This window comes from Mchenga conophoros, linkage group LG16, assembly GCF_057382185.1.
Source record: "Mchenga conophoros isolate Kocher_MC1m ecotype Shallow Benthic linkage group LG16, M_conophoros_male_GT1.1, whole genome shotgun sequence".
Taxonomy (NCBI): Eukaryota; Metazoa; Chordata; class Actinopteri; order Cichliformes; family Cichlidae; genus Mchenga; species Mchenga conophoros.
Window position 1 is genome coordinate 3,492,693 of NC_140541.1, and position 18,182 is coordinate 3,510,874.

The following is an 18,182-nucleotide window of genomic DNA, read 5'->3' on the forward strand; positions in this document are numbered from 1 at the left end:
TGATGACATCAACATGTTTACGGAAGCGGTTGTGGGATTTATCGGGAAACTAGCGGACGACACAGCAGAAAGAACTATCATCCGAACGTTTCCCAACCAGAAGCCGTGGGTGGATAAAAACATCCGCGACGCTCTGAGATCACGCACCGCTGCCTACAATGAAGGGCTCGTCTCCGGTAATATGGACCTATACAAGGCTGCGTCCTACAACGTGCGCAGCGCGGTCCGAAAGGCAAAGCGGAGCTACGGGGAAAAACTAGAGTCACAGCTACGACAGTGCGACTCTAGGAGCCTGTGGAAAGGACTGCGGACTATAACGGACTATAAACGACCAGCTTCTTCAATGATGAATGCCGATGCTTCACTGGCTGATGAGCTGAGCACGTTTTATGCTCGCTTCGACGCCGCAGCAATTAAAACAACAAACGGCTGCGCGCGCTCGGAGTGCACCAGTGAAGAAAATGCATTCGTCATCACAGAGCATGCCGTGAGGAACACCTTCAGGAGGGTGAACACCAGGAAGGCAGCAGGACCAGATGCAATCCCTGGCCGGGTCCTTAGAGCCTGCGCTGATCAACTAGCACCGGTGTTCACGGAGATCTTCAACCTCTCCCTGGCCCAAGCTGTGGTTCCCACGTGCTTCAAACGGTCCATTATTGTCCCTGTTCCAAAGAAACAACAGCCCGCTTGCCACAATGACTACCGTCCAGTAGCACTGACTTCAATTGTGATGAAGTGTTTTGAAAGACTGATGAGAGATCACATCACTTCTTCACTTCCTCCCACCATCGACTCACTTCAGTTTGCTTACCGGACTAATCGTTCCACAGACGATGCCATATCTCACCTGCTCCACACATCCCTGAGTCACCTGGACACTGGCAGAGGGAATTATGTTAGGATGCTGTTCGTGGACTACAGTTCAGCATTCAACACAATAATTCCCTCTAAGCTTTTCACCAAGTTGACGGATCTAGGACTCAGCTCATCACTGTGTCAGTGGATCCTCAACTTCCTCACAGACAGACCCCAATCAGTGAGGGTAGGAAGACAAGTCTCCCCCTCCATCTCACTCAGCACTGGAGTGCCTCAGGGATGTGTTTTAAGCCCCCTGCTGTACTCACTGTACACTTATGACTGTGTAGCCACATCCGACACCACCTCCATCGTCAAGTTTGCTGACGACACTGCTGTTGTGGGCCTGATCTCCGACAACATCGAGACGGCCTACCTGGAGGAGATTAGGAACCTGGAGACCTGGTGCCAGGAGAATAACCTCCTCCTAAACATCAGCAAGACTAAGGAGCTGATCGTGGACTTCACTACAAAGCAGGCGAGGAATTACAAACCCCTCATCATCAGTGGCACGCCAGTGGAGAGAGTGGACAGTTTCCGATACCTGGGTGTCCACATCACTCAGGACCTGTCATGGTCCTGTCACATCAACACCCTGGTTAAGAAAGCCCGTCAGCGTCTCTTCTTCCTCAGAAGACTTAGAGACTTCCATCTGCCACTGAAGGTGCTCAAGAACTTCTACTCCTGCACCATCGAGAGCGTCCTGACGGCAAACATCTGCACCTGGTTTGGGAACAGCACCAAGCAGGACAGACGAGATCTGCAAAGGGTGGTGCGCTCGGCAGAACGCATCATTCAATCAGAGCTCCCTGACCTGCTGCCCATCTACACCAAGCGGTGCAAGTCCAAAGCTAGGAAGATTATGATGGACCTCTCCCATCCCAACAATGGACTCTTCTCACTGTTGAGGTCTGGGAAGCGCCTCCGCTCCCTTAAGGCCAAAACAGAGAGAATGAGGAGGAGCTTCTTCCCCCAGGCTATTCGGGCCCTGAACCAGGTGTAGGACTGGACTCTCCCACACATCACCACACGCACCACCACACATTTCCTATAATCCTATAATTCCTATAATTTATAATCCTTATCTTTATAATCTCTTCTGCTATTTGCACATTCTTTACTGTAAATTCCTAAGTTAATTTGTAAATTTTTGTAGTAAATTGTAAATATTGTAAAACTTTTCTTTTATCATTTAATGGTCGGGCATTGTACAGCTGCAAGCATTTCACCCCCATGTCATACTGTGTATGGTTGTGTGTGTGTGACAAATAAAATTTGAATTTGAATTTGATTTGAAATTTGATCTTCAACCTCATAAAACAAAGTGATGCATTTGGACAGTTTTCGGAATAAATTATACAAAATCATGAGTGGTCAGCACTGTTGCCTCACAGCAAGAAGGTCCTGAGTTCAATTCCAGCATCAGGTCTTTCTGTGTGGAGTTTGCATGTTCTCCCTGCTGTGTGGCTGCTCTCCGGGTACTCCAGCTTCCTCCCACAGTCCAAAGACATGCAGTTAGTGGGGCTAGGTTATTGGTTACTCTGAAGTGCCCATAGGTGTGAGTGTAAGTGTGAATGTTGTCTGTGTCTTGGTGTTACGGTGTGAACACACCGTTAGCCCTGCAGCAGACTGGCGACCTGTCCAGGGCGTACCCTGCCTCTCACCCTGAAACAGCTGGGATAGACTCCCCACGACCCTGGAAAAGGATAAGTGGAAGAGAACGGACGGATCAATGTTATATTTACATCAAGAGGAAAGAGATTCTCAAATAACAAAATCACTGTTTAAAAATGCAAAAGGAGGATTCATGTTTTGATTCATGTTCATGATTTTTTAAGAATTAAACCCGATATAAAAACAACCATTTGAACATTTTAAGGATTCACCAAACCGTGTTTTCTCACCAGTCTATCCTGATGCAATAATGCATCCTTTTCAGCAGGAAGAGCTTTAGGAGCCTTTAAACTATGGGCGAGTAAAGGCTTCAGAACATAGCAGCTCTTCATTCAAACAGCGCCCGTATGATCGGCTGTGTCTAAGCTTTGATATCTCTAAGAAGCTCTTTTTTCAAATCCCTGCAGTTGAGACAGTTTATTTAAACCAAACATCAGTCGTTCACATCTGAACCACAGCTCCTACACCGTGAAGACCAAACGATAAAGAAAGACACATTTCAGTGTTTATAATGTAACTGCTGCCTTTGACCAAGAGTCTGTCAGTAACAGGTTACAGGCAATGAAAACTGATATTAAGATGTTTAAACGCCCGGGAACAATCCGTTCACACAAGACTGAGATGATTACAGGAGTCAATGACAATGAGACCTTACCCCTGAAAACTGAATTGGTGGTCTCCTGATATTCCTGATGTTTGTTTGAAGTATTTGGGTACTTTGTGTCAGTGTGTGTGAGACTGTCCGGAGCTCCACAAATCCTGACAGATGCTAGTGCAGACGTTGTTGGGTCTTTGGTTCCAGCTCCTGTGAACCTCGAGTTGAGTTCTTCTGATATATTTGAGTTTTGTGGTTTTCCTTCATTATGATTCATGCTTTGCCTCCGTGTCGTGCCCACGTGTCTCAGGTCGGCATCTCTGTGTTTCCTGTTTTATTTTGACAGTCTTTGTTGAGCTTCCCTCTGTCTCCTCACTCTTAATTTGTCCACAGCTGTTTCCCCATGTGGTTCCACTCCCCGATCACCTCCTGTCTGTGTATATTGTGCGAGTTTCCCCCTGACCTTTGCTGCACTGCGAGATTTCTTATGTCAACATTTCCAAGGTTTTCCTAGTGATCCGGGTTTTGTGTTTATGTATAAGTTCTTCCCAGTGTCGGTGTTTCTCAGTTTGTAAGTGTGCCTTAATAAACGGCACGCCCTCAGTTTCTCTCAGTCTGTGTCCTGTGGTCGGCGTTTGGTTCCTCACACAAAACACATGATCTGTCTCCGGGTATCGTGACAGTTGGAGTACAGGTGGTGCAAACACTGTCTGCTGGGCATCTACCCAGAGAGCCCTGCTTCATCAATATGTATTGATTTTTGGACTTTTAGGGGCTGGAAGAATCAATCATTGGAGACAAAAGGAAAAGTGGTCACATGTTATGTTGGACAAACTGACCTGGACTGTCAGAGGAAAGGCAGAGGGTTTGAAAAAGTATGGAGACTGTGATTGGACAGCAGTGCAGAATTCAATTGTTGGTCTGTATCTGAATGTGTTTGCTCAGGGCGACTGTTTAAAACGCTGGAAATGTCGATAAAAACATTGAAGTATAAAAACTGGAAAACTGCACCAAAAAACGGTTGCGCTCAGCTTTTTGGTATCGTGCACTGCCAGCTGTGGTTCATTATACCAAACTAAGGGAATGTTTCTCTCTACCTTGCAGAACACTTACACCAACGCAGACAAGCTGCTGGAGGCAGCCGAGCAGCTTGCGCAGACAGGAGAGTGTGACCCGGAGGAAATCTACAAGGCAGCTAGACACCTGGAAGTGCGAATCCAGGACTTTGTCCGCCGGGTGGAACACAGGAAGCTGCTGCTTGACATGTCTGTCTCCTTCCACACACACACTAAGGAGGTGGGGACAGTTTTGCTATTTATTCCATGTAGAGACAGGTGATAGATGTGTGTTGAAGCATCAGCCTGAAGTTATTCACTCTCTTTGCATTGACGATCATTTCTGTCTGCGTGTCTGCATCCAGCTATGGTCGTGGATGGAGGAGCTGCAGAAGCAGCTGCTGGACGATGTGTGCTGCGATTCTGTGGACTCAGTTCAGACTCTGATCCAGCAGTTCCAGCAGCAGCAAACAGCCACACTGGAGGCAACGCTCAATGTGATTAAAGAGGGAGAGGAACTAATGCAGCAGCTGAGGTAACAGTCATACTCTTCTTATTGTGGCAGTATTAGAGCGAAAGAGAGAAGCTGACACCAACTAACAACTGAAGTAGTGAAATGAGGATTTCTAAAGTTAATAGAGCATCTCAGATTGTAGCATCAATACTGCAAATGTCATAAAAACACACAGACACATAAATACTACACAAAATGTTCAATCAAAGCACAATAACAGAAACAGTGATAGCAGCAGAAACAGGAGGGGTGGAGCAGTGAGTTCAGGGGTGGTGTCAGGACCCGCACAGCTGATCTCCATCCATCCTGTCGGACACCGGGACAGGACAACAGACAAGTGTTGGACTAACTGGAGCATCCAGCTGGAAAGCTGTAAAAGTGAACTGGTTGGAAGAAACCAGTAAAAGAAAAAACGATCATTTTGAGAAAAAAGCTGAAATGATCTTTGGGGGAAAGTCCAGAGTTTACAGTTGATTTATAAAATGCCTCTTTACTGCAGGAGGGTGGAACTGCTGTGCCTTTGCATCTGTCCAGTACCAGCCGTTCATGTCCCGTCTTCATACTGATCAGCACTCTGTGTTTATGTGCTAATGAAACATCATTTCCTTCCTGTGAAATGCACTATACACAGGTACACACACACACAGGTCTTTATCACCAGCTTCCACATTTATTCATAGTTTTCCCAGGTTATGATATGAACACAGTCTGACAGCTGTCGGTCCCAGCTGATTTCTCTCTCCCTCCGCTCCTCCGGCCGTCCGGCCGACCCTACACCCCCCCCCCCCCCCTTGGGGCGCGGGCAGGATGCGATAGCCGCCGTCTTCTCCACCTGTGGACGCACCTGCCGGCCCCCCAAGTGGTACCCCAGATACTGTACCTCCCTCCGTCCAACCGCACACTTCTTCGGGTTGGCCATGAGCCCCGCCCTCCTCAGGGACTCCAGGACCGCGGCACATGCTCCGCCCAGGTGTCGCTGTGGATGATCACGTCATCCAGGTAGGCAGCAGCATATGCAACGTGCGGACGCAGCACCCGGTCCATGAGGCGCTGAAAGGTGGCAGGGGCTCCGAACAAGCCGAACGGAAGCGTAACGAATTGGTACAACCCGTACGGAGTGGAGAAGGCCGTTTTCTCCTTGGACTCGGCAGACAAGGGAATCTGCCAGTAGCCCTTGGTTAAATCCAGTGTCGTGAAAAAACGGGCCGTGCCCAGCCGATCCAGGAGCTCGTCGACCCGGTGCATGGGATAAGCATCAAAACGTGACACTTCATTCACCTTGCGATAGTCGACACAGAACCGTATAGACCCATCCTTCTTTACCACAAGAACGATGGGGCTACACCAGGCGCTGTGCGACTCTTCTATCACTCCCATCCTCAGCATTTCAGCCAATTCCCTCTGAACGATTTGCCGTTTATGCTCAGGAAGCCTGTAGGGCCGTGAACGCACCGTCACGCCAGGCTGCGTTACAAAATTATGCTCAATGAGAGACGTTCGGCCGGGCAGGGGGGGGAACACATCTGCAAACCGCTGTTGTAACGCGACAACGTCCACTCTCTGGGCCTGTGTGAGATGGTCATCACAAGGGAGGGAGGCGGGGATGATGGAATTTGGCACCTCCGGCCCCAACTCATCTCTCTCCTTAACCAGGCTCACCAGAGAAGCGGTTTCAACCTCTCTCCACTCTTTAAGGAGATTGAGGTGATAAATCTGCGTGGCCCCTCCCCTGTCCGACCGAGTGACCTCATAGTCAACGTCCCCGACTCGCCGTGTGACCACAAAGGGACCTTGCCACTTGGCGAGCAACTTCGAGCTGGAAGAAGGGAGTAATACAAGCACTTTGTCTCCCGGTGAAAATTGCCTGAGTCTAGCCCCTCTGTTATACAGGCGCTGCTGACGCTGTTGAGCCTGGAGCAAATTCTCCCGTGACAACCTCCCCAAAGTGTGGCGTTTCCCTCTCAGGTCCAACACGTACTGAATCTCATTCTTGGCGGGGCTCGGACCGTCCTCCCAGCTTTCTTTAATCAGGTCGAGCACCCCACGCGGCTTCCTGCCGAACAGTAGTTCAAAGGAAGAAAATCCCGTGGAGGCCTGGGGCACCTCCCGCACTGCAAATAACAGAGGGTCTAGCCAGCGATCCCAATTGCGTTCATCCTCGTTAATGAACTTACGAATCATGGACTTTAAAGTCTTATTCAGCCGCTCCACCAGCCCGTCAGTCTGAGGGTGGTAGACGCTGGTCCGAATAGATTTAATGCCCAGTAATTCGTACAGTTCCTGCAGTGTGCGAGACATAAACGACGTGCCCTGGTCAGTCAGTATCTCTTTCGGGATTCCGACTCGGGAGATGACCTGAAACAGTGCCTGGGCCACACTCTTAGCCGAGATGGTGCGCAGCGGAACTGCTTCCGGGTACCGCGTTGCATAATCCACCAGGACTAATACAAAGCGGTAACCGCGTGCACTCCGATGAAACGGCCCGATGAGGTCCATGCCAATGCGCTCAAACGGGACCTCTATGAGTGGGAGCGGGCGCAAAGGCGCTCTTAGTATGGCCGGTTGATTAACAAGTTGGCAGTCCGGGCAGGACGCGCACCAACGGCGCACATCCGCTCGGATGCCCGGCCAATAAAATCGGGCCGTTATTCGCTCCAGAGTTTTTTCGTATCCCATATGCCCTGCCATGGGGTTATAGTGAGCCACCTGGAAAATCGTTTCCCGGCGGCCCTGCGGCACCAACAACTGGGTGTGAGTCTCCTCCGTGCGAGTGTCACGACTCACTCGATATAGCCTATCTTTTGATAAAATGAAGCGCGGGTAGGTCCGCACGGCTTCAGGGCGCACCACGTGACCATCAATCTCAATCACCTGGTCAAAGGCTGAGCGTAGGGTGCCATCACGAGACTGCTCCAGTGGGAAATCACCCGTGGGGGAAACCTCCGGAGCCGGCGGGGCTTCCCATGAAGGACCCGCCGTCTCCCCCTCCCCGGAGTCAGTGTCGGATGACCCCGCGTCACCGCTGAGCGCCGCGCAGACACTACATGCTACTAACGGTTGTGATTGCATCCCCGCATACTGTCCCAACAGATGAAGAAACCCCGGCCAATTCGTGCCCAGAATTAGGGGATGGGACAGGCGCGGGCTAACCGCAGCCGTTACTCTATGCGTTTTGCCCTTATACTTTAATAACAGCGGCACTATGGGATACCTGTGAACATCACCATGAACACACTTCACCTCCACCCATTCTGCCTCCAGCAATGCCCCGGGGCGAACCAAGCCTTGGTGCACGAGGGTCTGCGTGCAGCCCGTGTCCACCAAAGCATGGTGTATACCCCCTCGAGTCCTTACCGGAATGCTGTATGTCCCTCCTGGACCGGGAGAGGGTGCTGGGGCACCGGCAACGCGGAACACCTGCCCCACTTCCATCAGAGGACAGTCCCTCCTCAGGTGTCCCAGTTGCCCGCACTTCCAGCACTCCTGCCCCGGTGTCTGTGCTGCTCTCCGTGGCTCAGGGGCGGCACTGCTCATGTCTGATCCCCGGGAAGGCACAAACGCAGCAAAAGGATTAGTGGGGCTCAGCGCCGGCGCCCGCTCTGCCTGCCCTGGCGCAGGTACCCGGCGCCTCGGTGCCGGCACTGGGGCTTGTTTGCTCGGCCTCCGGCCGCTGTCCCCGGGCTCCCCTGCTTTAGCGGCAAGGTGGTCCTCCGCCAACATTACCGCCACCTCCAGACTCGCGGGACGGTGGCACCTGACCCATCTCGCCGTCTCCGCAGGCAGCCCCTCCACGAACTGCTCCAGCACCACCTTGTCCACCAGCAGCGTCTCGCCCTCTGACGATCCCGGCTGCAGCCACACACCTCCGCCACACTTCCTTACTCAAACCAACTGTGAAGCATGATTTCAGTAACTCAGAGGGAACAGCAGCCGCTTGTCTTGAAGCAACAGTGTCTTTACAGCTTTATTCTCCAAATGATCAATAATATTTTAATTAATACTCAGCCTATTTTATTTTTACTTGTATTTTTTTCTGTTCTGGCACTGGATATGAAATAACACGACACCACCACAAGGTTATAAACTCATAGTGCATCGTGCACAAGCACGAATGCTGGCGGTGCTTCGGTTACTCTGTAGGGTCTGCAAAGAGCTGCAGAAGCCTGGGAATGCGCTCACAAAGATAACAGACATGGCCGTGTGCGTGTGTGTGTGTGTGTGTGTGTGTGTGTGTGTGTGTGTGTGTGTGTGTGTGTGCTCTTCATCTACACACAGAGTGGAGCAGGCAGCATTCATGCTACTCTAAACACAGAGAAATATGACCTCTGTACTGGTGTTCTCAGGAGCACACGCATCCTCGAGTTTGGAGACGAGTTGGACCATTTTGAATCGTCTCCTCCTGTATCCTGTGTTTTTGCAGGGATGCAGCCATGTCCACCAATAAGACGCCACACTGCAGTTCCATTGCGCACATACAGGGTGTGCTGCAGCAGCTGGATGAAGCCCAGGGCCAGATGGAGGAGCTGTTCCATGAACGCAAAATCAAGCTGGACATCTTTCTGCAGCTTCGCATCTTTGAGCAGTACACGATAGAGGTCAGGCAAGAGGAATGTTGGCTCAGTGCGTACAGTTAACTAGACGTGATGTGTTAACGCCAATCAATGCGCTTTCTTTCACCGAGCAGGATAGAAAAACATATTTTGCTAATTTTGAGGTTTTGTCAGCAAGTCTGTCAGGACCAAGTGCTCAGATCAGCTGCTGGACCAGGTCTGGCTCTCGCTGTGTTCTGTTGTTCACTTGAATCTTTATGATTGCTCGCTTTTCCCGTTCTGGCAGGTCACGGCAGAACTAGACGCTTGGAACGAGGATCTGTCTCGTCAGCTGAATGACACCAGCCGCTCGGGCGCTAGCAGCGGCAGCAGCAGCGGGGGAGGCGGTGCCTCGTCCGCCGGCTCAGAGGATATCGGTCTGGCAGAACAGCGGCTGAAGCGGCACGCAGAGAGGAAAGCAGCCATGAACAACATGACCTATGAGGTGATGCAGCAGGGTCAAGATCTGCACCAGTACATCATGGAGGTCCAGGCTTCAGGTAAGGGACGCACACATGATTCCTCTATGAGCGCGCAGGAGTGAACCATGAGGTCTGAACTTGAATCTGACAGAGCCTTTCTGTGGCAGGTCCAGACTTTTTTATCCACTGCCTTTAGCGCACACTGAGCCACACACTTTTGTGCTCACAGCCTTAGTCCTTGTTGTTTTAGTCGTATTAATCTTTCTCTGTTATATTTGGATTCCATCATTGTTGTGCATTTGACTTTGGGAAAGCACTTTGTGCAGCATAACTAAACTTGACCTTGACACTAACAGAGTGCTACTCTGGTCCCAGGTGGGATCAGTCTCTCTGAATCGCCACACAAACTGAACGCTCTGTTTGAAGCCCAAAATCACTTTCAGTGAAAGTAAAAAGTTAAATGGGAATATAGCATCCTTAAGATGCAACATGGTGAATCTTTTCTGTTTGCAGCTATTCAGCAATTCATACTTTGTCACGTGGGCGATCGTGGCTCAAGAGTTGGCAGTTCGTCCTGTAATCGGAAGGTTGCCGGTTCGAGCCCCGGCTCCGACAGTCTCGGTCGTTGTGTCCTTGGGCACGATACTTCACCCGTTGCCTACTGGTGGTGGTCAGAGGGCCCGGTGGCGCCAGTGTCCGGCAGCCTCGCCTCTGTCAGTGCGCCCCAGGGTGGCTGTGGCTACAATGTAGCTGCCATCACCAGTGTGTGAATGTGTGGATGTGTAAAGTGCTTTAGGGACTAGTAAAGCACTATACAAACACAGGCCATTTACCATTATTTCTTATTTTTACCAAATGCATACAAATTACAAATGAATTGCCCTCTGGGGATAAATACAGTCTCTCTGATCCTGAAAACAGGGCTTGGCTTGTTTATCCTTTCTTAGATAGCAGCATTTCTCTGGTTTCTGAGGTTCTCCAAAACTTCCTTTACACTAATTTGTTGACATGACAGAAGCAGAACGTGTGTGTTTGTCACAGGAATCGAGCTGACGGGAGAGAAGGACTTGGACTTGGCCTCTCAGGTTCAGGAGCTGCTGGAGTTCCTGCATGAGAAGCAGCAGGAGGTGGAGGTCAACGTGCAGCACACGCACACGCGGCTGGAGCAGACTCTTCAGCTGCGCCACCTGCAGGGAGAAGTTAAACAGGTGAAGGCATGGCACTCACAGGGACGACTCCATCTTTAACCTACTTTGCTATGCAGCTTCAGTTTGTTGTCCCAGATCTAGAAAACATCGAGACTCAGAGAAAGCTGGATCCTAGTCCAACTAGAGCAACGTTGTTATCAACTGTTCTCGTTTTGAACAGGCTGCTCGATGTTGGAGAAGTGACAGGAACAACAGCCAGGCTGTGTGTGTAGACAGGAAACACACTGCTACTGCTGCAAATGGATACAGCTGAATCATTTATTAAGCTCATGCCAACGTGCTAATAACACGCAGGCACACACCCTCACTGCTATCCTGTCTGAGATCACTCGTCAGTAAAGTTCACAACCTTGAATAGATGAGGCACCTCGTCTGCCATGGCTAACGTCATCTTCCACAGGACCACTCTCACTCCAAACACACATAACACTCACAGGTTGTCATGTTTTGAGGCAACCTTGCGCGTCCCTGTGATTGGATTGAACCAACAGAATGGGGTTGGAGGTTGGCGCGCCTGAGCGAAATCACTCCCCCCTGCACGTAAATGATTGTTGTTGATGTGGATGTCGAGCTGTGAGCGGAGAGCTGCAGCCGGCGAGGGAAGATGTCACTGAGCGGTGAATCGGGGTCGGGCCGTGCCTCCTACCTGCCACAGTCACATGATGTCATGTGTTAGGTTTTGGGATGTGAACGCGTTGATTTCACCGTGTTACAAAGAAATGTAACCCGAGGAGCACATGCATGTCACAGGTGCATCAACACTAGTTGTTGTAAACTCTCAGAAGCTGTGTGTGTCGTGTAGTTGAAGCTCTGACTAACATAATGCATGTAGTGCAAGTGTGTCCATTAAGACATCAGTCAAAGCCAAAAACAGTCTATTTATTTGTACTTGCACAAAATAACCTTTGACCTTTCACTGCTGTAAGTTTCCTTTTGTTAAGAATGACGCATGTCACACAAAAGGTCCGAGGTGTAGTCCTACTGATATTCTGATTACACATTATTAAAGATGTTTCAGTAAGTGTGTCAATAAAAACATTACTCATGATAAACGCTCCCAGATGTTTGCGCGTGTTAGTCGTGCAGGACTGAAGCTGGAGTTTCCCGAGCTTCACTCGTGTAGCTCCACAGCGTCTGCAGACACACGCACACGTATTACATGTTATTAGTACAGATATGGTTTTAGTGAGGGAGGCTTTCCCGCCACAGCGTGTTTATATAAGTCGTATGTTGTCATGGTGTCTGACTCGTTGTCTAGGTGTTGGGTTGGATACGTAACGGAGAGTCCATGCTGAACGCCAGCATGGTCAACGCCAGCTCGCTGTCTGAGGCCGAGCAGCTTCAGAGGGAGCATGAGCAGTTCCAGATGGCTATAGAGGTACACACACACACACACACACACACACACACACACACACACACACACACGGCCTAATTATTTACTGTACAGGAGTAATAATTTTTCAGTGTGTGCTGGTTTGAATCGTAGCAGATGTGCACGCAGTGACACAGAGGTGCTCTTTGTGATGTGTGTGTGTGAACCAGGCTTACCTCAGTCGTTTACATTCTGAGTTTGAACAGTTACAGCTGCTTCACACACACTTACACACACACACACACACTTACACACACACACACACACACACTTACACACACACACACACACACACTTACACACACACACAGTAAATCCTTTAAGTGCTGTCACTGTGGTGTTACTTTAAATAGCTGACCACAGAAGTCTGAAGGTGTGTGCGTGTGTGTGTGTGTGTGTGTGTGTGTGTGTGTGTGTGTGTGTGTGTGTGTGTGTGTGTGTGTGTGTGTCTTGATGATATGACTCCTGCATCTTCCTGCTGATGTGCTGCTGTGTACCCAGGCTCACGCACTCGTGCACAACAATATGATCAACAATATAAAATAAACTTTTGCCTCCTTACTGCTGTATTTAACTTAAATAAAACAGTGAATGAAATGTTAGGATCATTTTAATACAGCTTAATCATCAGAATTGTAATCAAAGCTGTAAATGATCTTTTCTGGCACAGAGTCGAACTTTAAAGATTCTTTTTGCCTGGAAGAGATTTTAAAAGTTTTAGAGGCCCTTTAACCTTTAAGCCTTGTGTTTGTGTAGACCTCCACAAAGGCATGTTAGGAATGGTATATTGAACTGAGTGAAAGTGGAGATAATAACCAAATCTCCTCTCTTCCAGTCTCTGTTCCACGCTAACTCTCTTCAGAAGACACATCAGAGTGCTCTGCAGGTCCAACAAAAAGCTGAGGTGAATCTTCTTTAATGCCTAACTAACTGTTTCCCTTCATTTCTCCGTCGTCAGTAGTTGACAGCTCTGACCTCTTTTGCTGCTTTTGTCAGATGATGCTACAGGCGAGTCATTATGATCCAGAGGCAATTCGAAGCTGTGCTGAGAAGGTTGCCGTGCACTGGCAGCAACTGATGCTGAAGATGGAGGACCGTCTGAAGCTGGTCAATGCATCCGTAGCCTTCTACAAGACATCTGAACAGGTGCACTTCAAGCAAACTCCACCGTCGCTGTTTTTGTTTTCTTACATCAGCAACAGGAAGGTAACTGTTTGTGCGTCTGTGCAGGTGTGCAGTGTGTTGGAGAGCCTGGAGCAGGAGTACCGCCGCGATGAAGACTGGTGCGGCACACACGACAAAGTGGGAAGTTCATCCGACAGCGACCACCTCCTGCCTCTGATCAGTAAGCACCTGGAGCAGAAAGAAGCCTTCCTCAAGGTGATTTCATGTCTCACTGTCTAAAAGAACAAAGCAGGCTGCTGGGCTTGTTTTGTTTGATAAATAACGTATGCAGATGATGCCATCATGTGCTACACAACTAATAACATGTATATACAGTATAAAAGTTTCCCACTTGCATTGCGGGCATCTTTGTACTTCAAGCTAGTGTCCTCTACCAGAGGCCTGGGAGCTGGAGAGTCCTGCAGGGTCTTTTCCTAGGACTGTGCTCTTCATCGCAGAGTTCTCAGATGTTGTTCCTGCTGCAGCCACTCACCTAGCTTGATGGTCAAGTGCTCTGATTAGCACGGGGACCACTGTTGCCTTCATCCTCCACATCTTCTCCAGCTTCTCATGTTCCTCCTCCCTGCTGTAGCTACCACTCGGTATAGCTACACCTATCACAGCGGCTGCTTGTCTACCACTATGTTGGTTAGCCACCACCATTTTGTCCATCTGTATCTGGAAGTCCCACAAGATCTTAGCTCGGTCATTCTCCACCACCCTGGGGGCATCTCCCATTTTGACCTCGGGACTTCCAGGTTATACTCGGCACAGATGTTCCTGTACACTATGCCGGCCACTTGGTTATGGCGTTCCATGTATGCCTTGCCTGCTAGCATCTTGCACCCTGCTGTTATGTGCTGGACAATGTTCCCTGTAATGTTTCATGTGTCTCCCTGAGCGTCCCTTGGACCACTGTGAGCAACAGCAGACGTGTGCACTGTGGTCACGCCAGCATCTAATCATCCAAGTTACATGGTTTATTAAAATAATCAGATTACAGCATTTATGTTAGACTACTTTTAATTAACTGCTTTAGCCCACTTACAATGAAAATTTTAAAAATCTTGTTCATCACCTGTGTAGCATGTTAACACTATTGGAAGTAAAAATAACTTGAACTCCAATTTTGAAAACACAACTTTTTTTTTTATTTTTTAAAAGCTCTGGCTTGTATTATGAGTCTGAGTCTGTGGTCTGGGAGAGAGTCTGTAACTCTGTCTGCAAAATATAATATATAATGACCAATGTTGGGTAATTAATTATATAGTTACTTCTTCAAAAAAGTAACTGAGTTATGCAAACAACAAAGTTTTTTGCAGCTGTTTACCTAAAAATGCAGCCAAGGCGTTTTTAAACAAACATTTCAAACTATTTACAGAACAATCAGCTGTTCTGCATCAAATCTGATGCCACACAAATTATTTGTGCCACTCCAAAAATAATTTCTGTCCACTATGAGATGAAGGAGAACAACAGCCTGATACCTGCAGGCCTGACAGCAGCAGATGTGTCACTGCTGTAACACCTGTAACACTCAGCAGTCACCTCATTGTTCTGACACACAACAAAACTGTTGACTACACTACACACTAACTACACACTAACTACACACCAACTACACACTAACTACACACTAACTACACACCAACTACACACTAACTACACACCAACTACACACTAACTACACACCAACTACACACCAACTACACACTAACTACACACTAACTACACACTAACTACACACTAACTACACACCAACTACACACCAACTACACACTAACTACACACCAACTACACACTAACTACACACCAACTACACACCAACTACACACTAACTACACACTAACTACACACTAACTACACACCAACTACACACCAGCTACACACTAACTACACACTAACTACACACCAACTACACACCAAATACACACTAACTACACACCAACTACACACCAACTACACACTAACTACACACTAACTACACACCAACTACACACTAACTACACACTAACTACACACTAACTACACACCAACTACACACCAGCTACACACTAACTACACACTAACTACACACCAACTACACACCAAATACACACTAACTACACACCAACTACACACCAACTACACACTAACTACACACTAACTACACACCAACTACACACCAACTACACACTAACTACACACCAACTACACACTAACTACACACTAACTACACACTAACTACACACCAACTACACACTAACTACACACTAACTACACACCAACTACACACCAAATACACACTAACTACACACCAACTACACACCAACTACACACTAACTACACACTAACTACACACCAACTACACACTAACTACACACTAACTACACACCAACTACACACTAACTACACACCAACTACACACTAACTACACACTAACTACACACTAACTACACACCAACTACACACTAACTACACACCAACTACACACCAACTACACACTAACTACACACTAACTACACACCAACTACACACCAACTACACACTAACTACACACCAACTACACACCAAATACACACTAACTACACACCAACTACACACCAACTACACACCAACTACACACTAACTACACACTAACTACACACCAACTACACACTAACTACACACCAACTACACACCAACTACACACTAACTACACACTAACTACACAAGACAACACACTAACTTTAGACTCCAAACAGGCTAAACGTGGCAAATCTGTCACATCTCAAACACGCCGTCACTCCTAAAACTTCCCCCTCCCTAAACATCTAAATGCCATGTTGCCATATCATTTTTTGATTGGTCCACATGGTCCATTTTTCCACCAATAGGAAAGGCTGGTTTTTTTGGTGTTGTTTTAGCTCACAGGCTTTTGAGTGTTTTCCTTATAAAACGCAGTTTCTATATAAAGTATAAACAACGACAGTATTCAGGAAGAAAAACAAACTTGCAGATATTTTATCATAACTCTGGTTTTACGTGGCCGATCAACACAATTTAAAAACTGGTATGAAGTCCACACTTTGTCCGTCAGTTGTTCCGTCTGTCCTGCTCACATCTCCAATGGTTGTGCACGTTGTCATTAACGTGGCTTCACTCCACATCAGCCGCTTTGCTAAAACACCGGTGTCGCACATAAGGATGCTGTCAGAGCCTGTCAGCGATGTTGATTAGCTGCGTATATACGAATGTGAATCACATCATTGGCTGGACTGTGGGATAAGGTGGCATCGTTCTGATCCCATACGGGAGCAGCCAGTCACTGACTAACACTGCAGAACAGAATTGTTAACGTTTTCATTTCAATTTCAATTCAGGTCAGATTTTTTTTTTGTGCGCTACTCAGATTTTCTGTGCGCAGAGACGTGCCAGCAGTGTGCAGCTTAGAGGGAACATTGGTGCTGGACTGTCTCAGCAGCACCTTTACACCGGGTGTTTCAGACCCAGCCTCTGTGGATCCTGGTGTTTTCTGGTGTTCCTGCCTAGAAAGGGCGCGTCAGGGACATTATCTGGTCTGATCATCTGGATGTCCCTGACAGCTTTGAGCACTTATTAGCAAACACATAGACATTGCACAGACAAGCAGCATGTTTACTGATGTTGGTGTGTTACAGGCGTGCACTCTGGCCCGGAGGAATGCAGAGGTGTTTCTGAAGTACATTCACAGGAACAATGTGAGCATGCCTGGAGCTGCCGGTCACACCAGGGGACCTGAGCAACAGGTTAAAGGTCAGTGCTGCTGATGCAGCGTGTGTGTGTCCATGTCCATGATAGGCAAGTTAGGAAGGTTGTGTAGCAGTTAGGGATGAACTCTGTGATTATTGTCCCTGATCTGTGTTGGTGTGCGCAGCTATTCTGAACGAGCTGCTGCAGAGAGAGAACAGAGTCCTTCACTTCTGGACATTAAAGAAACGACGGCTGGACCAGTGTCAGCAGTATCTGGTGTTTGAACGCAGCGCCAAACAGGTGAGTGTGTGAAGTCCAAAGAACGAACGCTCAGCTTTGACACGAGGCTCATCGTAGCTCTGGGTAACGCTTTATAGTAACCTTTTTTAATAAGTAGCACATTGATAGTTATTTGCAGTAATGAAACAATAAAATGACAAAGGTTAGTACTGTAAACACTGGGTGATTATTACAACGTTGCACAGAATGAGTAGAGTTTGCAGTGCACCTATAAACACTGTTTGAGTTAAGTTCATGCAACGCTGTTAAAAACACATCGTTTCATATTTCATGACTTTTTCAAATATGTGTTTGTATATTGGGAATTTTGGATGTTTTCAAACTCATACAACCAGTTGTGCTTCGAGCCGTACAGGGTTGTCATTCTAACACTATAGTCCGCGTTGCCTAGCAACACTTGTTGTTTGCACACATTTTGGCTGTTTGTTAAGATGTGTTGGGCAATGAGACGGGCTACAGCGGGCAGGTAGCTGGCTGTGCAGAGCAGTGAGGGGCCGTAGCTGCACACAGGGTCCAGAACTGATGTGAGCAAATAAAGCAGGAAGTGTGCAGCAGAGTCAGACCAGCTGCAGACAGTCCAGAGCAGTGCGGACGGGAGAGGATAATAATGCATTTATTTTATTTAAAAGCACCTTTCAAGACATCCAAGGACACTTCACAGTAAAACACATAATAGAACAATGTCAACGAAGAACAATGAAAAACAAAAAGCAGAAGATAAAATAAACGATAAGTTCACAG

At 48.0% G+C, this 18,182-nt stretch overlaps 1 protein-coding gene across 3 annotated transcripts in view; it reads left to right on the forward strand.

Annotated features, from left to right (window-relative positions):
* kalrna (kalirin RhoGEF kinase a) overlaps positions 1-18,182 on the forward strand; it is a 152,918-nt gene that overhangs the window by 68,369 nt on the left and 66,367 nt on the right. For all 3 annotated transcript variants that reach the window (XM_085250372.1, XM_085250373.1, XM_085250371.1), the window contains exons 15-25: positions 4,229-4,420; positions 4,545-4,714; positions 9,114-9,288; positions 9,530-9,782; positions 10,746-10,912; positions 12,171-12,290; positions 13,123-13,191; positions 13,284-13,433; positions 13,518-13,667; positions 17,090-17,204; positions 17,326-17,441. In XM_085250372.1, coding sequence (XP_085106498.1) covers positions 4,229-4,420; positions 4,545-4,714; positions 9,114-9,288; positions 9,530-9,782; positions 10,746-10,912; positions 12,171-12,290; positions 13,123-13,191; positions 13,284-13,433; positions 13,518-13,667; positions 17,090-17,204; positions 17,326-17,441 — 1,677 coding nt within the window. The remainder of the gene's footprint in view (positions 1-4,228; positions 4,421-4,544; positions 4,715-9,113; positions 9,289-9,529; positions 9,783-10,745; positions 10,913-12,170; positions 12,291-13,122; positions 13,192-13,283; positions 13,434-13,517; positions 13,668-17,089; positions 17,205-17,325; positions 17,442-18,182) is intronic.